Source organism: Arachis hypogaea, chromosome 12 (genome assembly GCF_003086295.3).
Source record: "Arachis hypogaea cultivar Tifrunner chromosome 12, arahy.Tifrunner.gnm2.J5K5, whole genome shotgun sequence".
Classification (NCBI taxonomy): domain Eukaryota; kingdom Viridiplantae; phylum Streptophyta; class Magnoliopsida; order Fabales; family Fabaceae; genus Arachis; species Arachis hypogaea.
The window spans coordinates 76,267,115-76,289,546 of NC_092047.1; the positions used below are offsets into that span (position 1 = coordinate 76,267,115).

General features: G+C 37.0%; 1 protein-coding gene and 1 non-coding gene across 2 annotated transcripts; one reads left to right on the forward strand and one right to left on the reverse strand.

Moving 5' to 3' along the window:
• The first annotated feature begins 4,789 nt into the window (after nucleotides 1–4,789).
• LOC112732011 (small nucleolar RNA R71) lies at nucleotides 4,790–4,892 on the forward strand. Its single transcript, XR_003167754.1, has one exon. It is a non-coding gene; the product is annotated as a small nucleolar RNA R71 (small nucleolar RNA).
• A 10,855-nt stretch (nucleotides 4,893–15,747) lies between these two features.
• On the reverse strand, nucleotides 15,748–21,637 carry LOC112727548 (probable glycerol-3-phosphate dehydrogenase [NAD(+)] 1, cytosolic). The gene is made up of 5 exons (XM_025777342.3): nucleotides 19,708–21,637; nucleotides 18,651–18,872; nucleotides 17,700–17,947; nucleotides 16,530–16,669; nucleotides 15,748–16,138 (listed from the first exon to the last, which is right to left on the reverse strand). Exons 1-5 carry the CDS (start codon nucleotides 20,381–20,383, stop codon nucleotides 16,015–16,017), a joined length of 1,410 nt encoding a protein of 469 aa, XP_025633127.1. The 5' UTR covers nucleotides 20,384–21,637; the 3' UTR covers nucleotides 15,748–16,014.
• Between the last annotated feature and the right edge of the window lie 795 nt (nucleotides 21,638–22,432).

A 22,432-nucleotide genomic window follows, 5' to 3' on the forward strand; every position in this document is an offset into this window, starting at 1 on the left:
TAAAAACATAATCATTCTCTTTTTATTTGATTTAAAGGGACAAGCTTACAAGTAAATAAGTAAGGATACAGCGACATAAAGACTAGCACACATAGACCTATTCAATACCACAAACTTAAAAGACATGATTGAAAAAGGTTTAACATAACATGGAAGCAAGTTCTAATTCATACAAGATCTTCCTTATTTTAAGACATAGAGAAAGATGGAACAAAGAAGGAACTCCACCACCTTTTACTGTTGTGGATGTCCATGCTCTTTTCCTTGCTTGTCCTCCTTGTTTCTTCTTGCATTTCCTCGCATCCGTGCCAATCTTGCTTGCTTCCAATCCTCAAGTGCCTTCCTCACTGACTCATGACTCTCTTCCACCCTTTGTCTTTCCTTTCGTGCTAATTCATCCTTCATTTCGTCATACTTGGCTATTCCTGGATGCAATACTGGCAGCTGTCCCACTAAGTAGCCGAGCCTGGCTTGAGTGTTTATATGGTGTCCTGTTTGGCTCATGTAAACTCCTTCTGCGAATGCCCTTTGCTCGTCCAATAGTTCTGCCTGTTCTATTTGTCTTCGATGCATCTCATGTATGTGTGCCCCTTGATGTGCTTGGATGTTGATTAGCTTCTGGGTGGATTCTTGTTGCTCGTTTTGCCTTTGTTCCATCCTGTTGAATGCTTCTCCCCATTGTTGTCCTTGGCTTAGTTGCTGTTCCATCATTTGCCTTTGCCACTCACCTTGCTGAGTCATCCATCTTGAAAGTGTTTCCTCTTGCTGTCCCATCATCTGTAGTTGAAGCTCTTTCTGTGCTCCTTGGCTTTCCAAATATTGTTTAGATAAGCCATCAATGGCCTCCTGCAATTGGTGCATGTCCAAGGTCTGTTGTGCTTGACCCTCTGAGACTTGGCCTTCCACTACTTGAGGGGCTGTCCTCTTTCTTTGCTTCCGTTGAGGCAGGGGGAATGCTGCAGCATTCATCCTTCGGACCGTTATTGGAATACCTTCCTTTATCCAAACAGGGTCCTCATCTTCAAAAACCACCCTAGCTTTCTTGCATATTCGGTAAATAGTGCTGGGGTAACCTAATGTTCCTCTTGAGTCGCTTTTCTCTGCCATCTTTCTAATGCCTTGAGCTATGATCTCATGAACTTTGATTTCTCCTCCCTTGAGTATACAATGCACCATTGTTGCTCTCTCGAGATTCACCTCCGAGTTGTTTGCAGCTGGGAGAATAGACCTCCTCACTAGCTCGAACCACCCCTTGGCTTCAGGAGTGAGGTCTGTTCTCTTAATGAACTTTGGTTTATTTCCAGCACCCCTTTCCCAGTCAGCTCCTGGTACACAAAGGTCTCGTAAAAGCTGGTCATAATTGGGATTGTTGTCTAATCTTGAGTGATAACTTTCTTCTTCGAACGGTATAGACCGTAGCTTCAATGCCCTCATTACACTCATGGGACCAAAATCCACCATTGTTCCTCTCACAAAGCTTGTATATGACTCATCTTTCTTATCATATCTGACTGCATTTGCATAAAATTCTCTTATGAGATTTGCATTCACCTTAGTGACCGAGTCAGTGAGGAGCTCCCATCTTCTCCTTTCTACCTTCTCTGTGATTTCAGGGCATTCAGTCTTCTTAACTTGAAATCTTAGCTCATAAATGATTTCCTTATCAACCATCCACCCGTATTGCAATGCATGATGCAAGCTTCTAAATCTCTTCTCATCATATGGGTGTTCTTCCATGGGTTCCTTCCCCTCCCTTCTCTTAGAACTTGAAGATGCCATGAATGAGGATTAATATGTGAAGGTGGTAAGGTTGTGGAGACTTTTGGTTGTTTAGGGTTTTATGGCAGTGAGGAGAGTGAAGGGAGGAATGTTTATAATCGGATAGGGGGTGTGTTGTACCAAAATGAAGAGTGGTGAAGGGTGTGTGATGACAATGAAGGGTGATACGGGCAAGGGTCGTTTATATAGAGAAGTTGTGAGAGAATGGAGGGTGTAGATTGATGAAGTGGTCACTTGATGGACGGTTGGGGTTATGCATGGCTAGAAGACAAGGATCATCACTTTATGATGGGGATTGCTCGGTCTTCTAGGGGTCCCATTTTTTCAATGTTGCATGACAACATTTTCCAATGTATTCCCTCTTTAGAACAAGTGTGTAACCTCTCCTTTTGTGGTGTCCAAACCTTCTTTGTTTGGTTGTCCAATCTATCCCTTTTAATGCTCCTTTTCCTTTCCTATAAAGACAAACTAAGTAAAGTAAGAAAAGATATTAAAATGACCATATGAATTTTATGGCTAATATTAATAAAATGAAAGAAAGGATTTGATTGTTTATTTATGAATTCCAACTAACTAACTAACTATTGGTGGTTCCTTATATGCATTTTGGTGGCACCATGGGGTGACACCAAACTTAGTTTGAAGCAATGTGATGAAAAGTTTTGTTCAAAGATCCCAAGACTAGCATGCATCTTGGTTTGCTTTGAACACCAAACTTGTTCTTCACTATATTCTGCATAAGAAGATTTTCACCAATTGTTTGTCAAGTTTGGATTGAAGCTCATAAAGATTGACTTATTCATTATCATCTGAAAGCATATAAAACATGGGTTGCCTCCCATGAAGCGCTTCTTTAGCGTCACTAGCTTGACGTTTTTCCTTCATCATGGTGGTTGGTAGTGCTTAAAGTCCTCCCCTCTTGCTGTGGACTTGTATCCATTGGTTGGATCAATGATCTCCACATGTTCCAGGGAAAGAACTCTGTTGATAGTGAAGACCTTAGGTAATTGAGATGGCACAGTAGGGAGATTAGGAGGAATATCTGGGAAGTAAGCTGAGACAACTCTATCCCCTGGAGAGAAGTCTTCCGTAGGGATCTTCTTGTTCCTCCATCTCCTTGGTACCTTCTTCTTTATTTCTTTTGAGGTTGCCTTCCCCTTGGTGACCTCTTTTCTCCAAGGAGTTGTGATGCTATCTTCACCTGCCTCTAGAGGTTTGGGTTCCTCCAACTTTTCCTTGAGCTGTGGCAATTGCTATTTTCCTTGTTTGTCAGTTAAGGGGGTCTCAGAATGAACTGGCTGTGCTTCAGTGCTTGTTTCCTCCTTTAGTGTCTCATTATCATTTGTGCTTAGTTCCTTGTCCTCTTGATCTGTTTCTTGTGAGAGTTTGAAAACATTGAAGCTGAGTCGTTCATCATGGATTCTCAATATTAGCTCCCCTTTCTCTACATCGATAAGTGCTCTGGCCGTAGCTAGGAATGGTCTTCCCAATATGATTGGGTGAGTGTGACTCTCTTCCATGTCCAGGATGACAAAGTCTGTTGGGAGAAAGTATTTCCCAACCTTTAGCAACACATTTTCCACCACTCCTATTGCTTGCTTCTGAGTTTTGTCAGCCAGTCTGATGATTACATCTGTGGGTATTATCTCATTGATCTGCAACCTCTTCACCAGGGATAAGGGCAGTAGGTTGATGCTGGCCCCTAAATCACATAGTGCTCTGTCGAACATATTTTCACCTATGGCACAAGGGATATGAAAACTTCCTGGGTCTCTTCTTTTTGTAGGCAACTCAGGTTGAATAAGGGCACTACATTCCTTGTTCATCACTATAGTCTGCCCTCCCTTGAGTGAGCTTTTCCTGGGAAGAAGTTCCTTCATATACTTGATGAATGAAGGCATTTGTTGAATTGCCTTGATGAATGGTATGTTCACATGCAGAGATGCAAACAAGTCTAGGAACCTTGAGTATATTCTTTTTCCCACAGCACCATTGAGCAGTTGAGGGAATGGTGCATAGAGCTTCAGCAGCTCTTGTTGTGAGATTTCTGGTTCTTTGTGATCTCTATCCTCCTCCTTTGTTGAGTTGTCTTCAGGTTGTTTGCACATTTTGCCTTGCTTGTCTTCAATCTCTTGATCACTTGTAGTGACCATTTTGCAATCTTCCCATCTTACTTTCTTTGCTTCTCCCTTGGAGTTTTTCTCCGTGTAACTTGGGAAGCTATCAGTAGTTTTGGGAATCTTCTCAGCTAAATATCCCACCTGGAATTCTAGCTTCCTAATGGTCTCTCCCTGATTCTTAATATTGGCTCGCACCTCCTCTTTGAACACCTTATTTTCTTGAATCTCTTGGCATATTCCTTCAAGTAAGGCTTCAATCTTAGACAGCTTGTCATCAATTGATGAGTGATTCGGAGCAGACGTGCTGTTTTGGTTTTGATAAGTGTGTGGAGAAGTGTTGTTGTGGGGGTGTTGAGATGTCCTCTGGGTGAATTGCTGGTGAGCTGCATTGTTGTTGGAGTTGTAACGTCTCTGGTCTTGGTTTTGATCTTGCTCACTTCCCCACCCAAAGTTTGGGTGGTTTCTCCATCCAGGGTTGTAAGTCTTGGAGTATGGATCATAGTTTTTCCTTGGTGAATTCCCAATGTAGTTGGCTTGCTCCTGACTCCCCTCTGCTTCTTCATTCACTCCTTCTTGGATTGTTGATGAAGATGAGATTGCTGCTACTTGGTTCCTCTCCATCTTCTTGGTGAGGTCAGCCAGCTGCTAGGTAATGAGCTTATTTTGGGCCAACAGAGCATCTACATTGTTTAGCTCCATCACTCCTCTTGTGTTCCCTCTTTCGGAAGCATAGAAGTAGTCGTTTTCTGCAACTGTTTCAATAACATCTATGGCTTCCTCAATGGTCTTCTTCTTGTTCAAGGATCCTCCAGATGAATGGTCCACGGCCTTCTTTGACTCATAGGATAGCCCTTCATAGAAAATGTGTAGCTGCACCCATTCGTTGAACATGTCAAGTGGACACCTCCTTGTTAAGTCCTTGAACCTCTCCCATGCTTCATACAGAGTCTCACCATCTTGTTGCCTGAAAGTTTGAACCTCAGCTCTCAGCCAATTGATTCGTTGAGGAGGGTAAAATCTTGCTAAGAATTTGTTCACCACATCCTCCCAAGTTGTCAAGCTCTCCCTTGGGAAAGATTCCAGCCACATGGCTGCCTTGTCCCTGAGTGAGAAAGGAAATAAGAGCAGTCTATAGGCGTCAGGATGAACACCATTAGATTTCACTGTGTCACATATTCTCAGGAAGGTAGTCAAATGTTGATTGGGGTCTTCTTGAACACCTCTTCCAAACGAACAGTTGTTCTGAACAAGGGTGATGAGCTGTGGTTTAAGTTCAAAGTTGTTGGCATGGATTGTTGGCTTTTGGATGCTACTTCCACAATTTCCTGGGTTTGGATTGATGTAAGAGCCCAAAACTTTTCTATCCTCCCCAGCATGATTTGCTCCACCTCCTCTGCCATGGTTGTGAGTCTCTTCTTCATGATGATTTTCCATGTTTTCTTCCATGTTTGGTTCAAAGTATTCCTCCTCTTCTTCAGCACCAACTACACGTTTTTCTTTTGCCTCCCTCCTTAGTCTAAGGAAGGTTCTCTCAGGTTCAGAATCAAAGGAAGTTGAAGCCCCGCTTCTTCTCCCTGTCATACAACTAACAAGTACAAGCAAAGAAAATAGGTGCAGACAGTATTTGTGTCAGAATTACTGTTAGTTGTGGGTGATGCAATATATCAAACAGTTAGTGGGTTAGCAAACAGAATTGAAAATAACAAAGAAAAAACAAAAGAGTAGAGGGGGAAGGGGAGAAGTTGAACTAAAACAAAAAGTAAATCACTCAAACAGAAAAATGAAATTCACAAAATAAAAATGCTCAATCTAGTGATCTTCCAATTTAATCATTGTTGATGCACAATCAATCCCCGGCAACGGCGCCATAAACTTGATGCTCGGAAAACTTGTCTCTCAACAAATCTCCCTTCGGCAAGTGTACCGAATTTGTCGTCAAGTAAAAACTCACAATAGAGTGAGGTCGAATCCCACATGGATTGATTAATCAAGCAACTTTAATTAGAAGAATGTTCTAGTTGAGCGAATCCAGAATTTGGGTTGAGAGTTGCAGAAAATGAAATGGCGGAAATATAAATAACAGAAAAGTAAATGCTGGAATTAAAGGACTGAAAGTAAATGACTGGAAATAAATTGCAGAATTGTAAATGGGAATGGGGGATTTGCTCATAAAAGTAAATGGCAGAAATTAAAGAGAATGGGTAAGATCAGAGATGGGGAGTTCATTGGGCTTAGGAGATGTTGCATTTCTCCGGATCAAGTTCATTTTCATCTCTTCCTCAATCAATGCACTCATTGATCTCCTTGGCAATCTTAAGTGATTAAATTACAATTTCTTGCAATTCAATCTCTCAAATCTTGATCAATAGCCAATTCCTTGGTCAATTGCTCATGAGAAGAGATGAAGTATGGTCACTGATTATACCACATGCATTTCCCAAATCAAGTATTGAGAGGGTTATAGTCACATACCCATCCAAACCCAATTTGATCCAGCATGAGAAAGCATTTCTAGCTTGATCTCTTCATTCCTCTTTCAAGGTTCAAAAGAGATCCAAGTTTGAATAGCTTCTCTTCCAAGATAACTACTCAATTGGATGAAGATCGAAAGCTTTCAAGTAAAATCAAGAGGAAAGATAGAAGAAGAATAATGAAAATTAGTATTGATCCATCAAATTACAACAGAGCTCCCTAACCCAATGAAAGGGGTTTAGTTGTTCATAGCTCTTGAAAATGAAAATAAAGATGGAGAATACATCATAAAACTGGAAATTGCAGAGAAAGTAAAATACAGAGAGTAGTTCTCTTTTTCCAGCCTTCCAGAACTTCTTCTCAATTCAAAGCTACTCCTATATATACTACTCTTCTCAGCTTCTAGTGTGATTCTTCAAGTCTTGGGCCTTTGGATCTTGAGTTTGAAGCAGTTCCTTTCTTTATTTGGGCTTGGCTTTACTTGCAGAGAGAAAGTGCGAAGTGGGCGGAGACTTTAGTTCAGGACGTTAGGGGTGTTAATATTTAGTGAGAATATAAGTTCGAGAACATTAGTGACACTTAACATTGTCACTAACGTTCCAATGCACCCCTTTGCCTCACGTTAAAACCCACGTTAACTAGGTTAACGTGGCTTTTAACGTTCCCTTGTTAACCTTCGAGAATGTTAGTGACACTCAACATTGTCACTAACGTTCCAGTGTGCCCCCTTCTTGCTTCACGTTAACACCCACGTTAACTAGGTTAACATGGCTTCTAACGTGGCCTTTGCCATCCTTCGAGAACGTTAGTGACACTCAACATTGTCACTAACATTCCAGTATGCCCCTAGGTCTCACGTTAGAGTCCACGTTAACTAGGTTAACGTGGCTTCTAACGTGGCCATCCTTAGCCATCCCAACGTTAGTGACAATGTTGAGTGTCACTAACGTTGGCTCATCCTTTATTCCTCATCGTTAGCTTCCACGTTAACCAAGTTAACGTGGAAGTTAACGTGACTCTTGGGGGTTGTGTGGTTGCCTCAACGTTAGTGACAATGTTGAGTGTCACTAACGTTGTCGACAACTCTTCATCCCTTACGTTAGTTCCCACGTTAACCAAGTTAACGTGGGAGTTAACGTGGTACTTTACATCATAGGCCAACGTTAGTGACAATGTTGAGTGTCACTAACGTTGGCTTCTCTTCCCCCCTTAACGTTAGAGGCCACGTTAACTAGGTTAACGTGGCTTCTAACGTGGCCACTTATGAGTAATTGCCAACGTTAGTGACAATGTTAAGTGTCACTAACGTTGGCTCAACTTCTCTTCTCCACGTTAGAGTTCACGTTAACTCAGTTAACGTGACTCTCTAACGTGGGCATTGATGGCTTTTTGAGAGTGTTATGGGCAATCACTTTTCTCATTAAACTTTGCAAGTTACCTCCCCTTTTCTTGCTTCCTTTTGGTCCTGAAATCAAGCAATAAAGTGCATCAAAGCTCTAGTCCAAGTCATGAGTAATGCAACATAATATTTGTCACTAAACTTATGCAAAATCCTCATGAAATTATGTAAAATGCACAATGTATGCTTGAATCAAGGCATAAGTGAATATCTACCCAAAACTAGCTTATTTCCTAAAGAAATGCATGAAACTAACCTAAAAACAGTAAAGAAAAGGTCAGTGAAACTGGCCAAGATGCCCTGGCATCAGCATATGACTAGGGAAACAACTCTTTGAGCTTTTAATCGTGTCTGACCTCCCTAGTCATTGATGCTCAGAGCATTGGACCTTGCTTTTTATTTTTCTTTTTGCTGTTCCTTTTGCTTCAAGGATTAAGCTTTCACTAACTTCAGAGAATTCATAATAGTTCTCCAAATTCCTGTTCCTTATACATCAACATCCCTTGATTCAAATTCAATTATGCACTGTTCATATCATGCATTCAGAATCACAAATAATACCACCACATTTAAGTAAATAAGACTACTCTTTGATATAAACTCTATTTCTCATGCAATACATCTTTTCTTTTCTTTTCTTTTTAGATTCAAGCTCAGTGAGCGGTACATGAGATAATTTTTTTTAAAACTAAAAGCAAATAACAAAATGAAACTAAATCTAAGAACTGAAAGTACTAAAGATCATGTAGGCAATCAAAGCAATAGAAAACAGAAGACAACAAAATAAGAACAGAAGGGGAAATAGAATGAAAGGAACACAACCACCTCAGTTATGCTGGTGGTCGTCTCATTCCTCCAGCTGTGTTCCTCCATGAAGAACATTCATCTCCCCATGGTGCCACTGATGACAAGGTAAACAGAGAGCACACTCTACAATACTAAACTTAAAAGTTTGCTTGTCCCCAAGTAAAAAAAACTCCAGGGTGTCAAAAATTCCTTTTAATTGCTCCTATTCCTATTCTAATCATTCTGCATGACCAAAACACATGTAAAACAAGAAAAATTCTAAAAAAAAATTGAGATAAAGTGATTTAAAACTAGAACTAAAATAACTATAATGCTAAAATCAAAATAACTATAAAATTAAAACCAAAGTAACTGTAAAACCAAGGATACTAGTAGTTGGGTTGCCTTCCAACAAGCGCTTCTTTAATGTCACTAGCTTGACACTTAATTGTTGAATTTTCTTCCTCTTCTTCCAGTTGGTTAAAAGAAATGTCTCCAAGGGGCGAGAAGTGAAAATTAGTGCCCCCTGATATAAATTTCTCCTAACAAGCTTTCTTTTATTGTGGTTAACTTGATTCACCTTGCTTGTTGGGGTAGAGGTTGGATTGTTTTTTGCTGACATTCTCTTTTTCATGGATATTTTCTTCTGTTTCTTGGTCAAAATCCCCTTTTCAGTGCTTTCTTTGGTTGCCTTCACTTCTTTGATTTCAAAATTTGGGTGTTGTGTGATGGTTAGAGTGTACCCTTCATCAAGAATTTCTTAAATTGGTGGTTCAATAAACTCACCCTCTATGCCACTCTCTGCTTTATTAGGACCAAGGAAAGCATATTCAAGTGTTAGAAGAGAAGACTTCAATTCAAATGTGGGTAGTGCATTCAGATTTTTCTTCTCAGGAGCTTGCATGTAGGGACTTGTATGGCTTCCTCCAGAATTATTGGAATGTGCAAGCATGGAGTGTGCATGGCTTCCTCCTTTGTTTGTGTATCATCCTCTGTTTGTGCATCTTCCTCCTTTGTTTTTGCATCTTCATCTTCTTCCATGTACTGTGAGGGTGGAGAGTTCTCTAATTTACTGGAGTATGAACTCCTTTGATTGATTTTCTCACTTTCTTCCATAGGATCTTGCATTGTATCCCTTGGAAAGAAATTTGCTTGTTCTTCTTCCTGTGACTTGATAATCAATTCCACATATTTCTCTATATTTTTTACACTCATCTTCTGAATTCTTTCATGAGAAGCTCAAGAGCTGATGGTTCTTGATATAAATAAGAAGGAGATGATGGTTCTTGATAAGAGTAAAAAGAGGATGGTTCTTGGTATGGATAGGGAGATGGTGGCTCTTGATATGGGTAGAAAGATGATGGTTCTTGATATAGATAGGGAGGTGGTGGTTCTTGGTATGAATATAGAGATGGTGGTTCTTGATAGTTGGAACATAGGGCACTGAAATTTCTTTAGTTTTGACTTTGCCAACTGAAATCCGGGTAGTTCCTCCATCCACAATAATAAGAATTACTCATTGGGTGTGAGTAATAACCCATGTGATCTCTCTCCATTATTTTTCCTTAGCACAAAACACCTAACAGAATTAAACACACCATGTGGTAAACAGGCAAGTAAAGAAAAAAGAACATAAAAGAAAATAAAATAAAATATAAAAGAAAACAAAAATAAAAGAAAATAAAATAAAATAAAGAAAATAAACTGAATAATTAAGAAAATAAAATACCTAATAAGTAAAAAGGAGTATAAAATTTAAACTCAATAAATAAAAAAAACTAGGAAGAATAAAACAACTAAGGGGACACCAAACTTAATTTCAGAAATTAAGAGAAAAAAAGTTTAAATAAAATAAATCAAAATAATTTTTTTAAATTTAAAAAAATAAGTTAAATGAAATTAAAGCAAAAATGCCTAATCTAAGAAATCAAACAACCAGTAGTTGTCAATCACAGTCAATCCCCGGCAATGGCGCCAAAAACTTAGTGCGAATTTTATAACCCACAAACTAACCAGCAAGTGCACCGGGTCATACCAAGTAGTACCTGGTTCACGGAATTGCAATCACACCTTTGCAACTCCGCACAACTAACCAGCAAGTGCACTGGGTCGTCCAAGTAATACCTTACGTGAGTAAGGGTCGTTCCCACGGAGATTGTCGGCTTGAAGCAAGCTATGGTTATCTTGTAAATCTTAGTCAGGAGATTAGTGATCAAAATGATTTTGGTTTATGAAAAGTAAATAACATGAATTGAGTGTTACTTGTGATTCAGTAATGAAGAATAGGTTGAGGTTCCGGAGATGCTCTGTCGTCTGAATCTCTGCTTTCCTACTGTCTTCTTCTCCAAACACGCATGGCTTCCTTCAATGGCAAGCTGTATGTTGGTGGATCACCGTTGTCAATGGCTACCATCCGTCCTCTCGGATGAAAAATACCAGGCACAGTTTCTGTACGGCTAATCAATTGTTGAATCTCTCATCTCGGATGAAAAATACCAGGTACAGCTACCGCACGGCTAATCATCTGTCGATTCTCACTTGTATCGAAATAGGATCTCTCTATCCTTTTGCACACTGTCACTGCGCCTAACATTCGTGAGTTTGAAGCTCGTCACAGTCATCCCGTTCCAGATCCTACTCAGAATATCACAGACAAAGTTTAGACTTTCCGGATCTCAGGAATGCTGCCAATTGGTTCTAGCCTCTACCATGAAGGTTCTAATCTCATGGATTCGAATGCTCTGTTGTCAAGAGATGCAAGTCAAACTCGTGGATTAGAAACCCAAGAGATATGCACTCAAGCTGTCACCCAATGACTACGTTGAGCTCAAATAGAACGGGAGTGGTTGTCAAGAACACGTTCATAAATTTGAGAATGATGATGAGTGTCATGGATCATCATATTCTTTATATTGAAGTACGAGTGAGTATCTTAGAACAGAATCAAGTGTGATCGAATAGAAAACAATAGTAATTGCATTAATCCATTGAGACACAGCAGAGCTCCTCACCCCCACCTATGGGGTTTAGAGACTCATGCCGTAGAAGATATAATATGAAATGTAAAATGTCATGAGTTGCAAAATGAATCTCTAAAAGTAGTTTTTATACTAAACTAGTAACTTAGGTTTACAGAAAATGAGTAACTAGGTGTAGATAGTGCAGAATTCCACTTCCGAGGCCCACTTGGTGAGTGTTTGGGCTGAGCTTTCAAGCTTCCACGTGCATATGCCTCAAATTGGAGTTAAACGCCACCCTGGGTGCCAAAATGGGCGTTTAACGCCAAGAAGTGTGCCAGTTCTGGCGTTTTACGCCAGAAAAGGGTCTCTAGCTGGCGTTTAATGCTAGTTTGGGCCATCAAATCTCGGTCAAAGTATGGACTGTTATATATTTCTGGAAAGCCCAAGATGTCTACTTTCCAACGCAATTAAGAGCGCGCCAATTGGGCTTCTGTAGCTCTCGAAAATCCACTTCGAATGCAGGAGGATCAGAATCCAACAGAATCTGCAGTCCTTTCTCAGCCTCTGAATCAGATTTTTGCTCAAGTCCCTCAATTTCAGCCAGAAAATACCTAAAATTACAAAAAAACACACAAACTCATATAAAGTCTAGAAATGTGATTTTTGCACAAAAACTAATAAAAATATAATAAAAAGTAACTAAAACATACTAAAAACTACCTAAAAACAATGCCAAAAAGCGTATAAATTATCCGCTCATCAGTACCTCAAGTGAATGAGAGTCGATCCCACAAAGATTGATGGACTAAGCAACAATGGTTAAATGATTTACTTAGTCAGACAAACAGAAAAGAATGTTGAGAGTTCAAATGCATCAAACAGTAGTTCAGAGAATTAGAAAAGCAAGCAGTAAACAAGTTGTGAAGTATATATGGAGAAAACAGTTAAGGTTTCAGAGATATCTATCTTTCGGATTGACTTTTCTTACTAACTATTTTAATCATGCAACATTCAATTCATGGAAAATTATATGTGACTAAACCCTAATTCCTTAGACCCTTTTAGTCTTCTCTAACCTTCATCAACCACCAATTCGTTGGTCACTTGATTCCAATCAGAAGGTTAAGTTCAATTCTAGTTTATATGCCACAGAAACCTTAATTACCCTTATATAAGAGGATTATATGTCACGTATCCCATTAAGTCCAGATAATTAGAAGTTTAGGAGAAATTATTTTCAAGTCGTTGTTCAAGTAAAGAGCTTTTCCAAGTTATACAAGAACTCAATTAGAACAAAGGACATACTTCCGTTCCACCCAGATTCATAAGATAAAGAACGAAAACAATTCTTGAAATAAAAATCAATACATTAATTAAAATAGAAAAATAATAGTATCAATGCATACAATAAACAGAGCTCCTAACCATAACAGTGGAGGTTTAGTTGCTCATAGTTCAGAGAGAAAAACTAAAATTCTGAAAAATTGTAAAGTGCGAAATGAGGTAGAAGAGAAGAGATTAACCCGAAGGGCTAATTCTTTTCCCTTTTATATCTAATTCTAATTAATGTAAATTATATTTCCTAAAACTAAATAATATCTTTTCCTATTTTAAAAATAAAATAAAATTTAATCAAATTAAAATACTATTTAGTGCAAGCCTTGTACAGCATGGGGACCACTTGATTCATAAGAGGTGGCGCAAAACTTGGAGAATCCAAGTTTGGTGCCGTTGAGGCTGTGTGAAATCTTCGAAGTCTTCCTTAGCTGGTGCCAAACTTGAGGTATCTCAAGTTTGGCTTCAAATGACCCGTAAGAACTCTTGGGATAGGTGAGTTGTGGCACCAAACTTGGAGTTTCTCAAGTTTGGCGCCACCAAGACAGCAAGCAAGGAAGGCGTTGTGATGATCATGGCGCCAAACTTGGGATTTCCTAAGTTTGGCGCCACCAATGCAGTAATTCCATATGAAAGGTATAAACCATTATATATCGTTAGAAATCTCTGGAAGTTGGCTTTCCAATGCTATTAGAATCACATCAATTGGACTTCTGTAGCTCAAGTTATTCTTGTTTGAGTGCATAGAGGTAAGGGTTGACAGCATCATCTACTTTCTTCCTCTTCTTCTATAGAAACTCCATCAAATCCATCCGAATGCTACCTGAAATAAACAAAATTGCACACAATTCAAAGTAGCATTCATAGTGGCTAAAAGATATTTAAATCTTGATTAAACATAACAATTCAAATGCAAATTCACTAGGAAAAGATAGGAAAGATGCTCACGCATCACGTACGCATGCCAATGATGCGTACGCATGATGTTAAAAATGTCATGTTTGCGTACACGAGACAGTGTCGCGTACACAAGAATATTGGGCAGAGCCAGATACTTGCGTTGCGTGACACCTCCACGTACGCATGCATATCAGAATCCAGAAAATGCTGATATCCTGCAGAAATGCAGTTTTTTACCAAAACTTTAAATGCGCATAACTTTTTCGTTAAAAATCATTTTTCAACCATTTTTGAATGGTTGAAAAAAGATCAATAAATAAACTTTTATACCAAATCTATTTTTGTTAAATTTTCAACTCCGATTACCGAGTTACGGTCTGCCGAAGTTAGCCAAAAATCAATTTTTTCAAAGATTCATAAGCCATATCAATTTCTACTCAATATAATGCCTCCCAATCATCCCAGTTCACTCATTTGATATCAACCAAGTTTACGCCTACTTAAATTATGTATTACAGCTCTAAATTCTCATTTTAACATCTCAAATCCTCAATTCTGCTATTCTAACAAATCATTACCAAATTCCACATACTCGATTTTATAATTATCATTTCAAGCTCGTGAATCAACATTCAATACATTTACCAATTTACCAACTTACCTTTCACGGAATTCGGTCCAAATTCACGGTCTCTGGACCAACATTCATTAATTCAATTCAAATCAATATTTCATTAATTCAACAGTTCATTCAATAATCAATTCATACCGCAATCTCACAACTCATAACAACCGATCACCAAATCAAAATCAAATTCAACACTTTGTCAATTACAATATTTTAATTCCATCCAATCATACAATTCATTCCTATTCCTAGGGGCATCTAGCCTAAGACTTCATGTGACATTACATGGTATTTAAATGAAACTTAAACCATACCTTAGCCGATTTTTCTCCAAGCTCAAAACCACCACATTTCAAGCTTCCAAGATTCCCAATCAAACCCAATAAGTTGCACCCACCAAAGCTTTATTCTAAGTACTCCAATTCACCGATTCAACTCCAATTTCGCATAAATTCAATCTAATACCATACAATGTACCAAAATCAAACACTAGGGTTTACTAATTCATCAACTCACAAGGATTTAGTGATTTCTTACCTTACCCATGAATGATTGGGGTGAAACCCAACAATTACCCAATACTAGATTGTACCTAAATAATCAAAATCATAAAAATCTCTCAATATTCAAACAAAAAACGTGAATCTGAATGCAAGGAATAATTGGGCACGAAAATCAGAGTTTCTTACCACTTTGTTTAGATATAATTGAAGAGCTCGGCAAGGTGAATGCGTGGCCGCAAACAGTGCGGCGATCGAAACTCTGGAGCAAAAGTTATGGAGTTTTGAAAATCAAAGAGTTAGGATTTCTCTCTTATTCCCTCTCTTCTCTTCAATTTAGCGTGGAACACAATGAAGGGGTTTTAGTTGCTGAATTGCACATGTGTGTGGCTTATATAGTGTGGGCTTAATCCCAGCTTGGGTCAAGTTTACTCGATTTAGTCAGTTGACTAAACTTTGGGCCAAAACCTTTAAGATTAGTGTTTTAATTTGTATTCTAATTATTTTTACTTTCCCAAATTATAATTTTTAGTTTCTTAACCTTGTTCACCCTTAATTAACTGTCTCACTTGTAGTGCCGGACAAACTTAAGTCGGTACTGCCGGTTAATTTACCAATACGCGTATTTATGCATTTTTTCGAAATACAATACATGTTCCCACTCAAAAAAATTCTCCGAATCTAAATATCATCGTTAAATTTATAAATTATGAATTCTAGATTTTCCAACTCCTTTGGTCCATATTTAATTACCATTTAACCAGGATTTTACAGCAGCTAATTGTTATACTATGTCATATCAGTTTTTCGGTTGTCGACTCACGCCTAAATTTGAGTCAAGGATTTGTATATAGCCCAAAATTCAATCTAGGGTTTCAAATTAGTGTAATTAGAGTCTCAAGAATCAAATTAATACATGGCACGAATCTCAAAGACCACTTTAAAAAGTTTAGTCGTTATAAAAATACATACCAAATTAATTAGTGAGTCAAAACTCAGGGATAAAATTGATTGCTATCTTCAAACTAATACATCTAGACCGATCAAAAAATTTCCTTGACAAATTCTTCTTGCTTATGGATACATGCACCCAAAACCCAATCCCCCTCCTCACTTCCTTCTTTACATAAAACAATCATGGTTTTCCAAGAAGTGAAGGCCTATAAAAGACATGGCTTTGTGCAATCTCAATGCGTTCACGGGGATCATTAAGATTCTCATCCCTCAGGGCCTGGAGAATAGCTTGTGATGATTGTTCCCTGAGAAATGCAACAGGAACAAAAAATATAAAGAATTATCCTTCTACTAAGAGCTAATTCTGTTAATAAAATATATAATATCAAAATAACTTTGAAAAAAAATAACAAAATATTTGTTTTGCATCATTAAATATTTCGAAGAATCAAATTACTTGTTTTTGACAAGTTAGAGCATAAATTACACGAGTCAGAGTTTTAAAAAATTGATTGTAAATTTTATGACGAGTATTATAATACAATATTTAGAAAATTGCTACTTTGGTAGTAGTATAAATATACATGCATTGACGCATTTTATGGGGTATCACAAATTGCCACATAAAGATAATCTGAATTTAATAGTAAGACTAAACCAAATAAGATAATATTGTGAAATCAGATAAAATTATACCTTGATATCAATATCTTATATAATGTCTTGAGGATTGGGCAGAGCTCAACAGGGGCAACAGGTTTGTTTTCTTCAGGGTGCAACACATTCAAGCTTGATTGGCTCAGAAGTTCAAAGAATGCCTTCACTGCAGAAACACCCTAGAAATATAGTATGCAAAATAAGTCACTATGCATAATCTAGTGCAAAAATTTAAATAGTATGCATGAAGTCATCTGCTTAAACCTAAAATTAAAAGATTAAAATAAATAATAAATAAATAACAAAAAACATGGCTCTATATCACTTGTTAGTCAACCGTCCCCTTGGCTCTATATCACTTGTTAGTTGGTATAGCTATTGGTTACAATTTTACTTGTTCTAATTAAATTTGTTTTTCACTTTGTACCTATTGGTTCATAACTTCGTATAAAGCGGGAGTACTGATCCATAACCAATAATCATAAAATGTTCTTGCAAGTTTTGATATTTCTCAACAGCATAAATGATTCCGAAATCACTTTTTTTTTTCTTCCCACAATATTCCTCCAGTTAGGTAGATCAAGGACAATCTGCTGCGAATCTGACATTCATTTAAGAGTTTGTCATTGGCTAATAGATTGCTGCATACAAATGGCAAGATTTAAATTCCCGACATTTAATTAAGCGAACGAGTGAATTATCCACTTGATCATCCCGTATTTTCATTTGTGAGGAAGCTTTAAATAAACCTATATTTCACCAAAGAATAAATAAATAAAGCCAACCTCCTACTCCTACAGTACGACCAGCTCTGGCTATGCAATGCTAAAAGCATTCTTCATGAGGAAGTAGCACATTCTGTTGCATATATAAGACAACTCACAAAATTCCAAAGATGCAAGATTTGGCAAAAACAAAGGCGTGTGGTTTGCCTAATGTTTTCAACTTCTTAAGAATCTTTTCTTGGAAATTCATGAAAAAAAATGCTATGTACATAAAAAATTAGCCACCAAATAAGTTATTATGTATTTATGGATAAATAGGTGTTGTATTTAATTCATCTTCAGTATTTATTTTGTATTTTAATATATATTCTATACGAGTGACTGGTTTATTAGTTGATTTTTAGTGTACACGAGCATTGTTGTTCTTGAAAACATTATGTAAACTAGGTAGGCACCCTCTTCTGACAGAAACTTGAAGCTATACCTGAATCATTCCTTTGCCACTAATGCTGTCACCCATGTCTGGGCTTAATGCGCCCTTAGCAAGCATCTGGCCATACCATGCATTACGCCCTTTTAACAAAGTCACATAAGTGTCAGCTAATAATGGCCCTGCGAGTTTCTCAGGTTCTTCAGCCAACAAATGAGTGATAAATATCATCTCCGATGTGCAATGTGCGAAGTATACGGATTTACTTGTCGCACTCTCATTTGTAAGGGCAGCTACCATTCCTGAAAAGAGAGGAAGAAGAAGAAAAACCACACATATATTGTAAATCAGAAACCAAATAATGTTAACTTAAGAAAGTGATATTATTTGCCATCTTCCCACCAACAATAATGCCTAAGAGTAACTAAAACACTAGATACAGATCCAAAGGGTATTGCAAGATATGTTGAATACTATTATGAATGTGATGGTCTATTGGTCTGGACGCCGGACCATTTACACTGATAGAATCAAAAGCTCAGTTTTCATGCAAGAGGCTACAATAAAACCAGAAATTAGCAAACAAACTCTAACTAATATAGTAATACCCTTTTGGAATATGTTTGGAACCTTTACCACATGTGCCAATTCTCTTTGTCTCATTTGTTTTATTTATTCTACAACAACCGTTCACAAGTGCTTTGTTAATTAGTTTTGCTATCAAGTTGGATAAGGAATTTGTTAACTTATATCAGTTACCAAATGAGAAATAATAGTGTTAAGATAATTATATATCATCTCAATTACACTAAAACGAGAGAAGGAAGAAGAGAATGAGGTATTGATATCAGAAAAGATGCTAATTTCACTGTCAACCATATTATGTATACACCAAAAACCACTATTAAGTTGACATGGCAAAATTATAAAGCAATATTTCCCAACGCCTCTTTTAGCAAACTTGGGTATCAATTTTGTATATTTGAAATAGATAATTGGGTATACCTGCCCCAATTGCATATACATTTTTCAAGCCACCCATGACTTCATGAGTGATAAGGTCACTGTTGTCCCAGACTATAAAATGAGGTTGTCTTAGGAACTTTGCCAGAGGTTTCCTCCATTTCTCAGCACCACATATGCGAGCATTAGCATACTCCTTGTTGTAGATTTCAGATGCTATATTTGGACCCCCAAGATAAAGTATGTTCTCCATAGGCAATCCAGCTGTCATATATTATAACTGAACAAGATTAGAGAATGTAAACTTGACAACTACAATATGCTAAATTACCGGCTTCTATTTGTTTGATTTCAAAGAAAATCTAGACATCAAAAAGCTGTGACCAAGCCAGAGGTTTCTCGCCTTTGATCTACAACTAAATAAGAACATGCTAAAGATAGAATTAGTGGAATCAACAGGCTTGTGTTGAACATGGTGATCAGAAAGTGGTATTAGGCCCTATATAAATAGTGTTATGCTACATGTACTCCAAATTTCACATCAAAAACCATTTTAAACTCTCTTCCTTTTTCAATTTTTTTCCAATTTTTTTTTATATAAATACAAGAATAACTAACGAACTAATGACTATGTTCTGTCTATTTAATTAACACAATAATATCAATATTTCTAATAATTGACTGACATCGATCAAACGGTCAAAATAAACTTAGATATCATTTTCACATTCACTAAAATAAACTAGGTGCTTTGTCCTCCCAGTACACCAAACTGCAGGTGGATGTTATAGTCTTCAGTTAATCATGTTCGATTAAGTGTATGAAAACACCTTTTATTTTAGATAAACCAGTCATCATTTTTTGGATTCTTCTTTTGGAAACTAAATGTCAATATAATAATCTTTTAGTAACTAAATTAGTAGTTTAAAGTAGAAAGCAATGCAATGAGTTTGATTTTGATGCACCTCCAAAATAAAAAGTAATATTTTTTGCTAATGTGACATTAGGTAATTAAATACACATATAAATCTGTTTTGCATTATCAGTACATGAAAATTAAATTCAGCAAACAACATAGATGAAGAAAGAAAAACCTTACTTGCTTGGCTAATCATTTTGGTTGGAGTTATAATATGCGGAAGAGGATCGAGTGCAGCCTCTATACCCTTTGAAAGAGAGATTATGACAGGCATTGTGATCCTCTCCTTCCAATACTTACTAATCTCTTCGAAAATCTCGCGTGTCTCGGTAGAAGGCAAGCCATTGACAACAATATCAGCGTCCCAAACAGCTTCCTGCAAGTTAGTTACAACTTTCAAGGGGCAAAGAGGAGTTTCAATCATGTTCAAACAGAATCCATCTTTTAGAATCTCATCTGCAAGCAAAGTCCTGTCACCAAGCCTCGCCTCCACGTACTTAAGGTACGCGCAGCGCCGGATCAACCGCCGCAAAACGTCCTCTCTCGAGTTTATTACTTCAAAAAGATGCTCCGCCGTGGCCCTGTCCACCGCCCTGCCCGGCCTTCTCCATATCCTGATCTGAACCTTCTCCCGGAATTGTCCGTACGAATCTTGAAGCAATGCCGCGAAGACACTTCCCCAGGCGCCAGCTCCGACGCTAACGATTTTCAGCGGGTCACTGTTGGATTTTCCAAGAAGGCTGCGTAGCTCCTCAAGCTTCTCCTCTAAGCAATTCAAGTTCTGAACAGATCCGTTACCGTTACCGTTACTGTTCGAGTGAGCATTGGTAACTGTTCCGGTAATGCTTCCTACCATTCTCTAAGACGAAGAAAGAAGGCAAGAGATGAATGAAAAAAAAAACTACTGAAGAACCGAATTACAGTAAGTTTTTCGATGAACTTCAGTAGTTGAGACTTGATATTGTTATTTTCTAATTCAGTGGAATATCATACACCTTTTACAGTGGGATATCAAACGTTTTTTGGTGTCTAAAGTTGAAACTGGAAAATTTTAGAACTTTGGATCAGCTTTTCCATTCTTTGATATGTTTATAAATTATAATAAGCTAATGAAAACCATTAGTCACCTGGTCCACAGTTAAGTAAACAATAAAAAGAACTAAACAATATTTGGGATCTTCAGTTTCCAGAATTTCTCATTCAGAATAGAAATGTGAGTGGAGTTATTTGGGTTTCTAAGAAGGGGAGAAGATGCTAGAAGACAAGAAGGGAAAATACAAAAACATCAAACTTCAAAACCAAATGAAACTTTGTTTTCTCCGTCTTGAGGTTGTTCATCTGCCCAACTGTAAAGACGCTGCTAGTTTCTTTTTTTTTTTTTTTAAAAAAAAAAAGAGAAAGAAACTTTTTGTGTTGGAACTTGGAAGCTACAAAGCTGTGTTTATTCATTTAAATGGTTGAGGAAACAAAGTAATGAAAAGTGCATGAAGTGGAGGACGATACAAACTGAAAAATTTTTCAAGGTTGAAACCAAAATATGCTTGTTTACAACAATTTACCATGCCAAAGATAAAAGAGAAAAGGTTTTTTATAAATAAATTTAGGGTGTTAAATATAAAAATTTTATAGGTTTAGCTAGCATGCACCGATAAACTTACTATGAGTAAAAAATTTTAAATATTTTTATTTAATTAATACAAAATAAATATATTAAAAATTTATATTTTTAATAATTTTTTAATTTATAAATTTAACATGTATTCTTAAAATACAAAATAGATGAATCAAAATTTTATATCACAAGACTAACAAATTTGTTTTAATATATTTATTGTGTAAAATTACTAAACTTTTCAACATAAATAACAGTGTTTTTAACAAAATCCTATTATAAAACGCTTTTAAGGTTTTGTAAATTCAATACTTCTTTATTATTTTTCTTAATCTGTGTAACTATTCAAAAGTTCAATGGAGTAACTGTTATGAAAGAAAGTCTATAAGTATAATTACTTTTCTACAACACGTATTAAATATTGTTTTAAGAATTTACCATTCTTTTTTATTTTCCCAAAATGAAATTGCAAAATACTAATGAGTAATGGGGCAGTTTGGTTAAATCTTGTTGAAGGCATTAAAGGGTTAGCTAGAAGCTCTTACCAACTTTCTTACGTGGTCATTAAATATTGGATGACTTTTGCCTGTCATGTTCAATACCACTATATCCGTTGCCCGTTGGTATTGCTGATCACGATGTCCTAGTGTGGACGGACCTTAGGTAGCGTTTGGTGGAGAGACAGAGACGGAAAGACTGAGATTGAGAGACAGAGACTAAGAGACAGGGATTGAAATAAATCTCAGTATTCTGTTGGTGTAAAATGGGAGACAGGAATTGAAACAAGAATGAAACTCTAATTTAATTTGCACAAAGGGTAAAATTAGAATTAATTAATTGAAATGAAAGTATTTTAGGTATAAAATGTTATTAAAATTTCAGTCTCCATCTCTAAAAATTTCAGTCCCCTGTGTCCCTACTTTTTGGAAGTACTGAAATACTGAAATTTTAGAGACAGAGACAGGAATTTTAGTACCAGTCTCTGAACTAACAAACACGATACTGAGTCTCAGTCTCTCAGTCTCTGTCTCAGTACCTCAAAACAAACGCTACCTTAGTCTGGTCGGATGATGATAAGAGCTCCATATTTTAGAAATTTCATTTTGAATTAATTGCTCATACAACCGTTACAAATCTGATGTCATAACTCGACATTATATACAATAATTTGGCATTATATACCATAACTCGACGTTATACGTTATAATCATATTCAACGGGACTACATCTTGAAATAAAAACGTCCAACTAGACAATATCTCTTATTAAAATTTAATAACTACTCTTCAAGAT

Excerpts from the sequence above, each read along its gene's own strand:
- LOC112727548 (XM_025777342.3), bottom strand. The coding sequence starts at position 20,383 with ATGGTAGGAAGCATTACCGGAACAGTTACCAATGCTCACTCGAACAGT. Across the intron at positions 18,873-19,707 it reads CAAAATGATTAGCCAAGCAA|CTGGATTGCCTATGGAGAAC; the intron begins GTAAGGTTTTTC and ends AATATATGACAG. Across the intron at positions 17,948-18,650 it reads TGTATATGCAATTGGGGCAG|GAATGGTAGCTGCCCTTACA; the intron begins GTATACCCAATT and ends CTCTCTTTTCAG.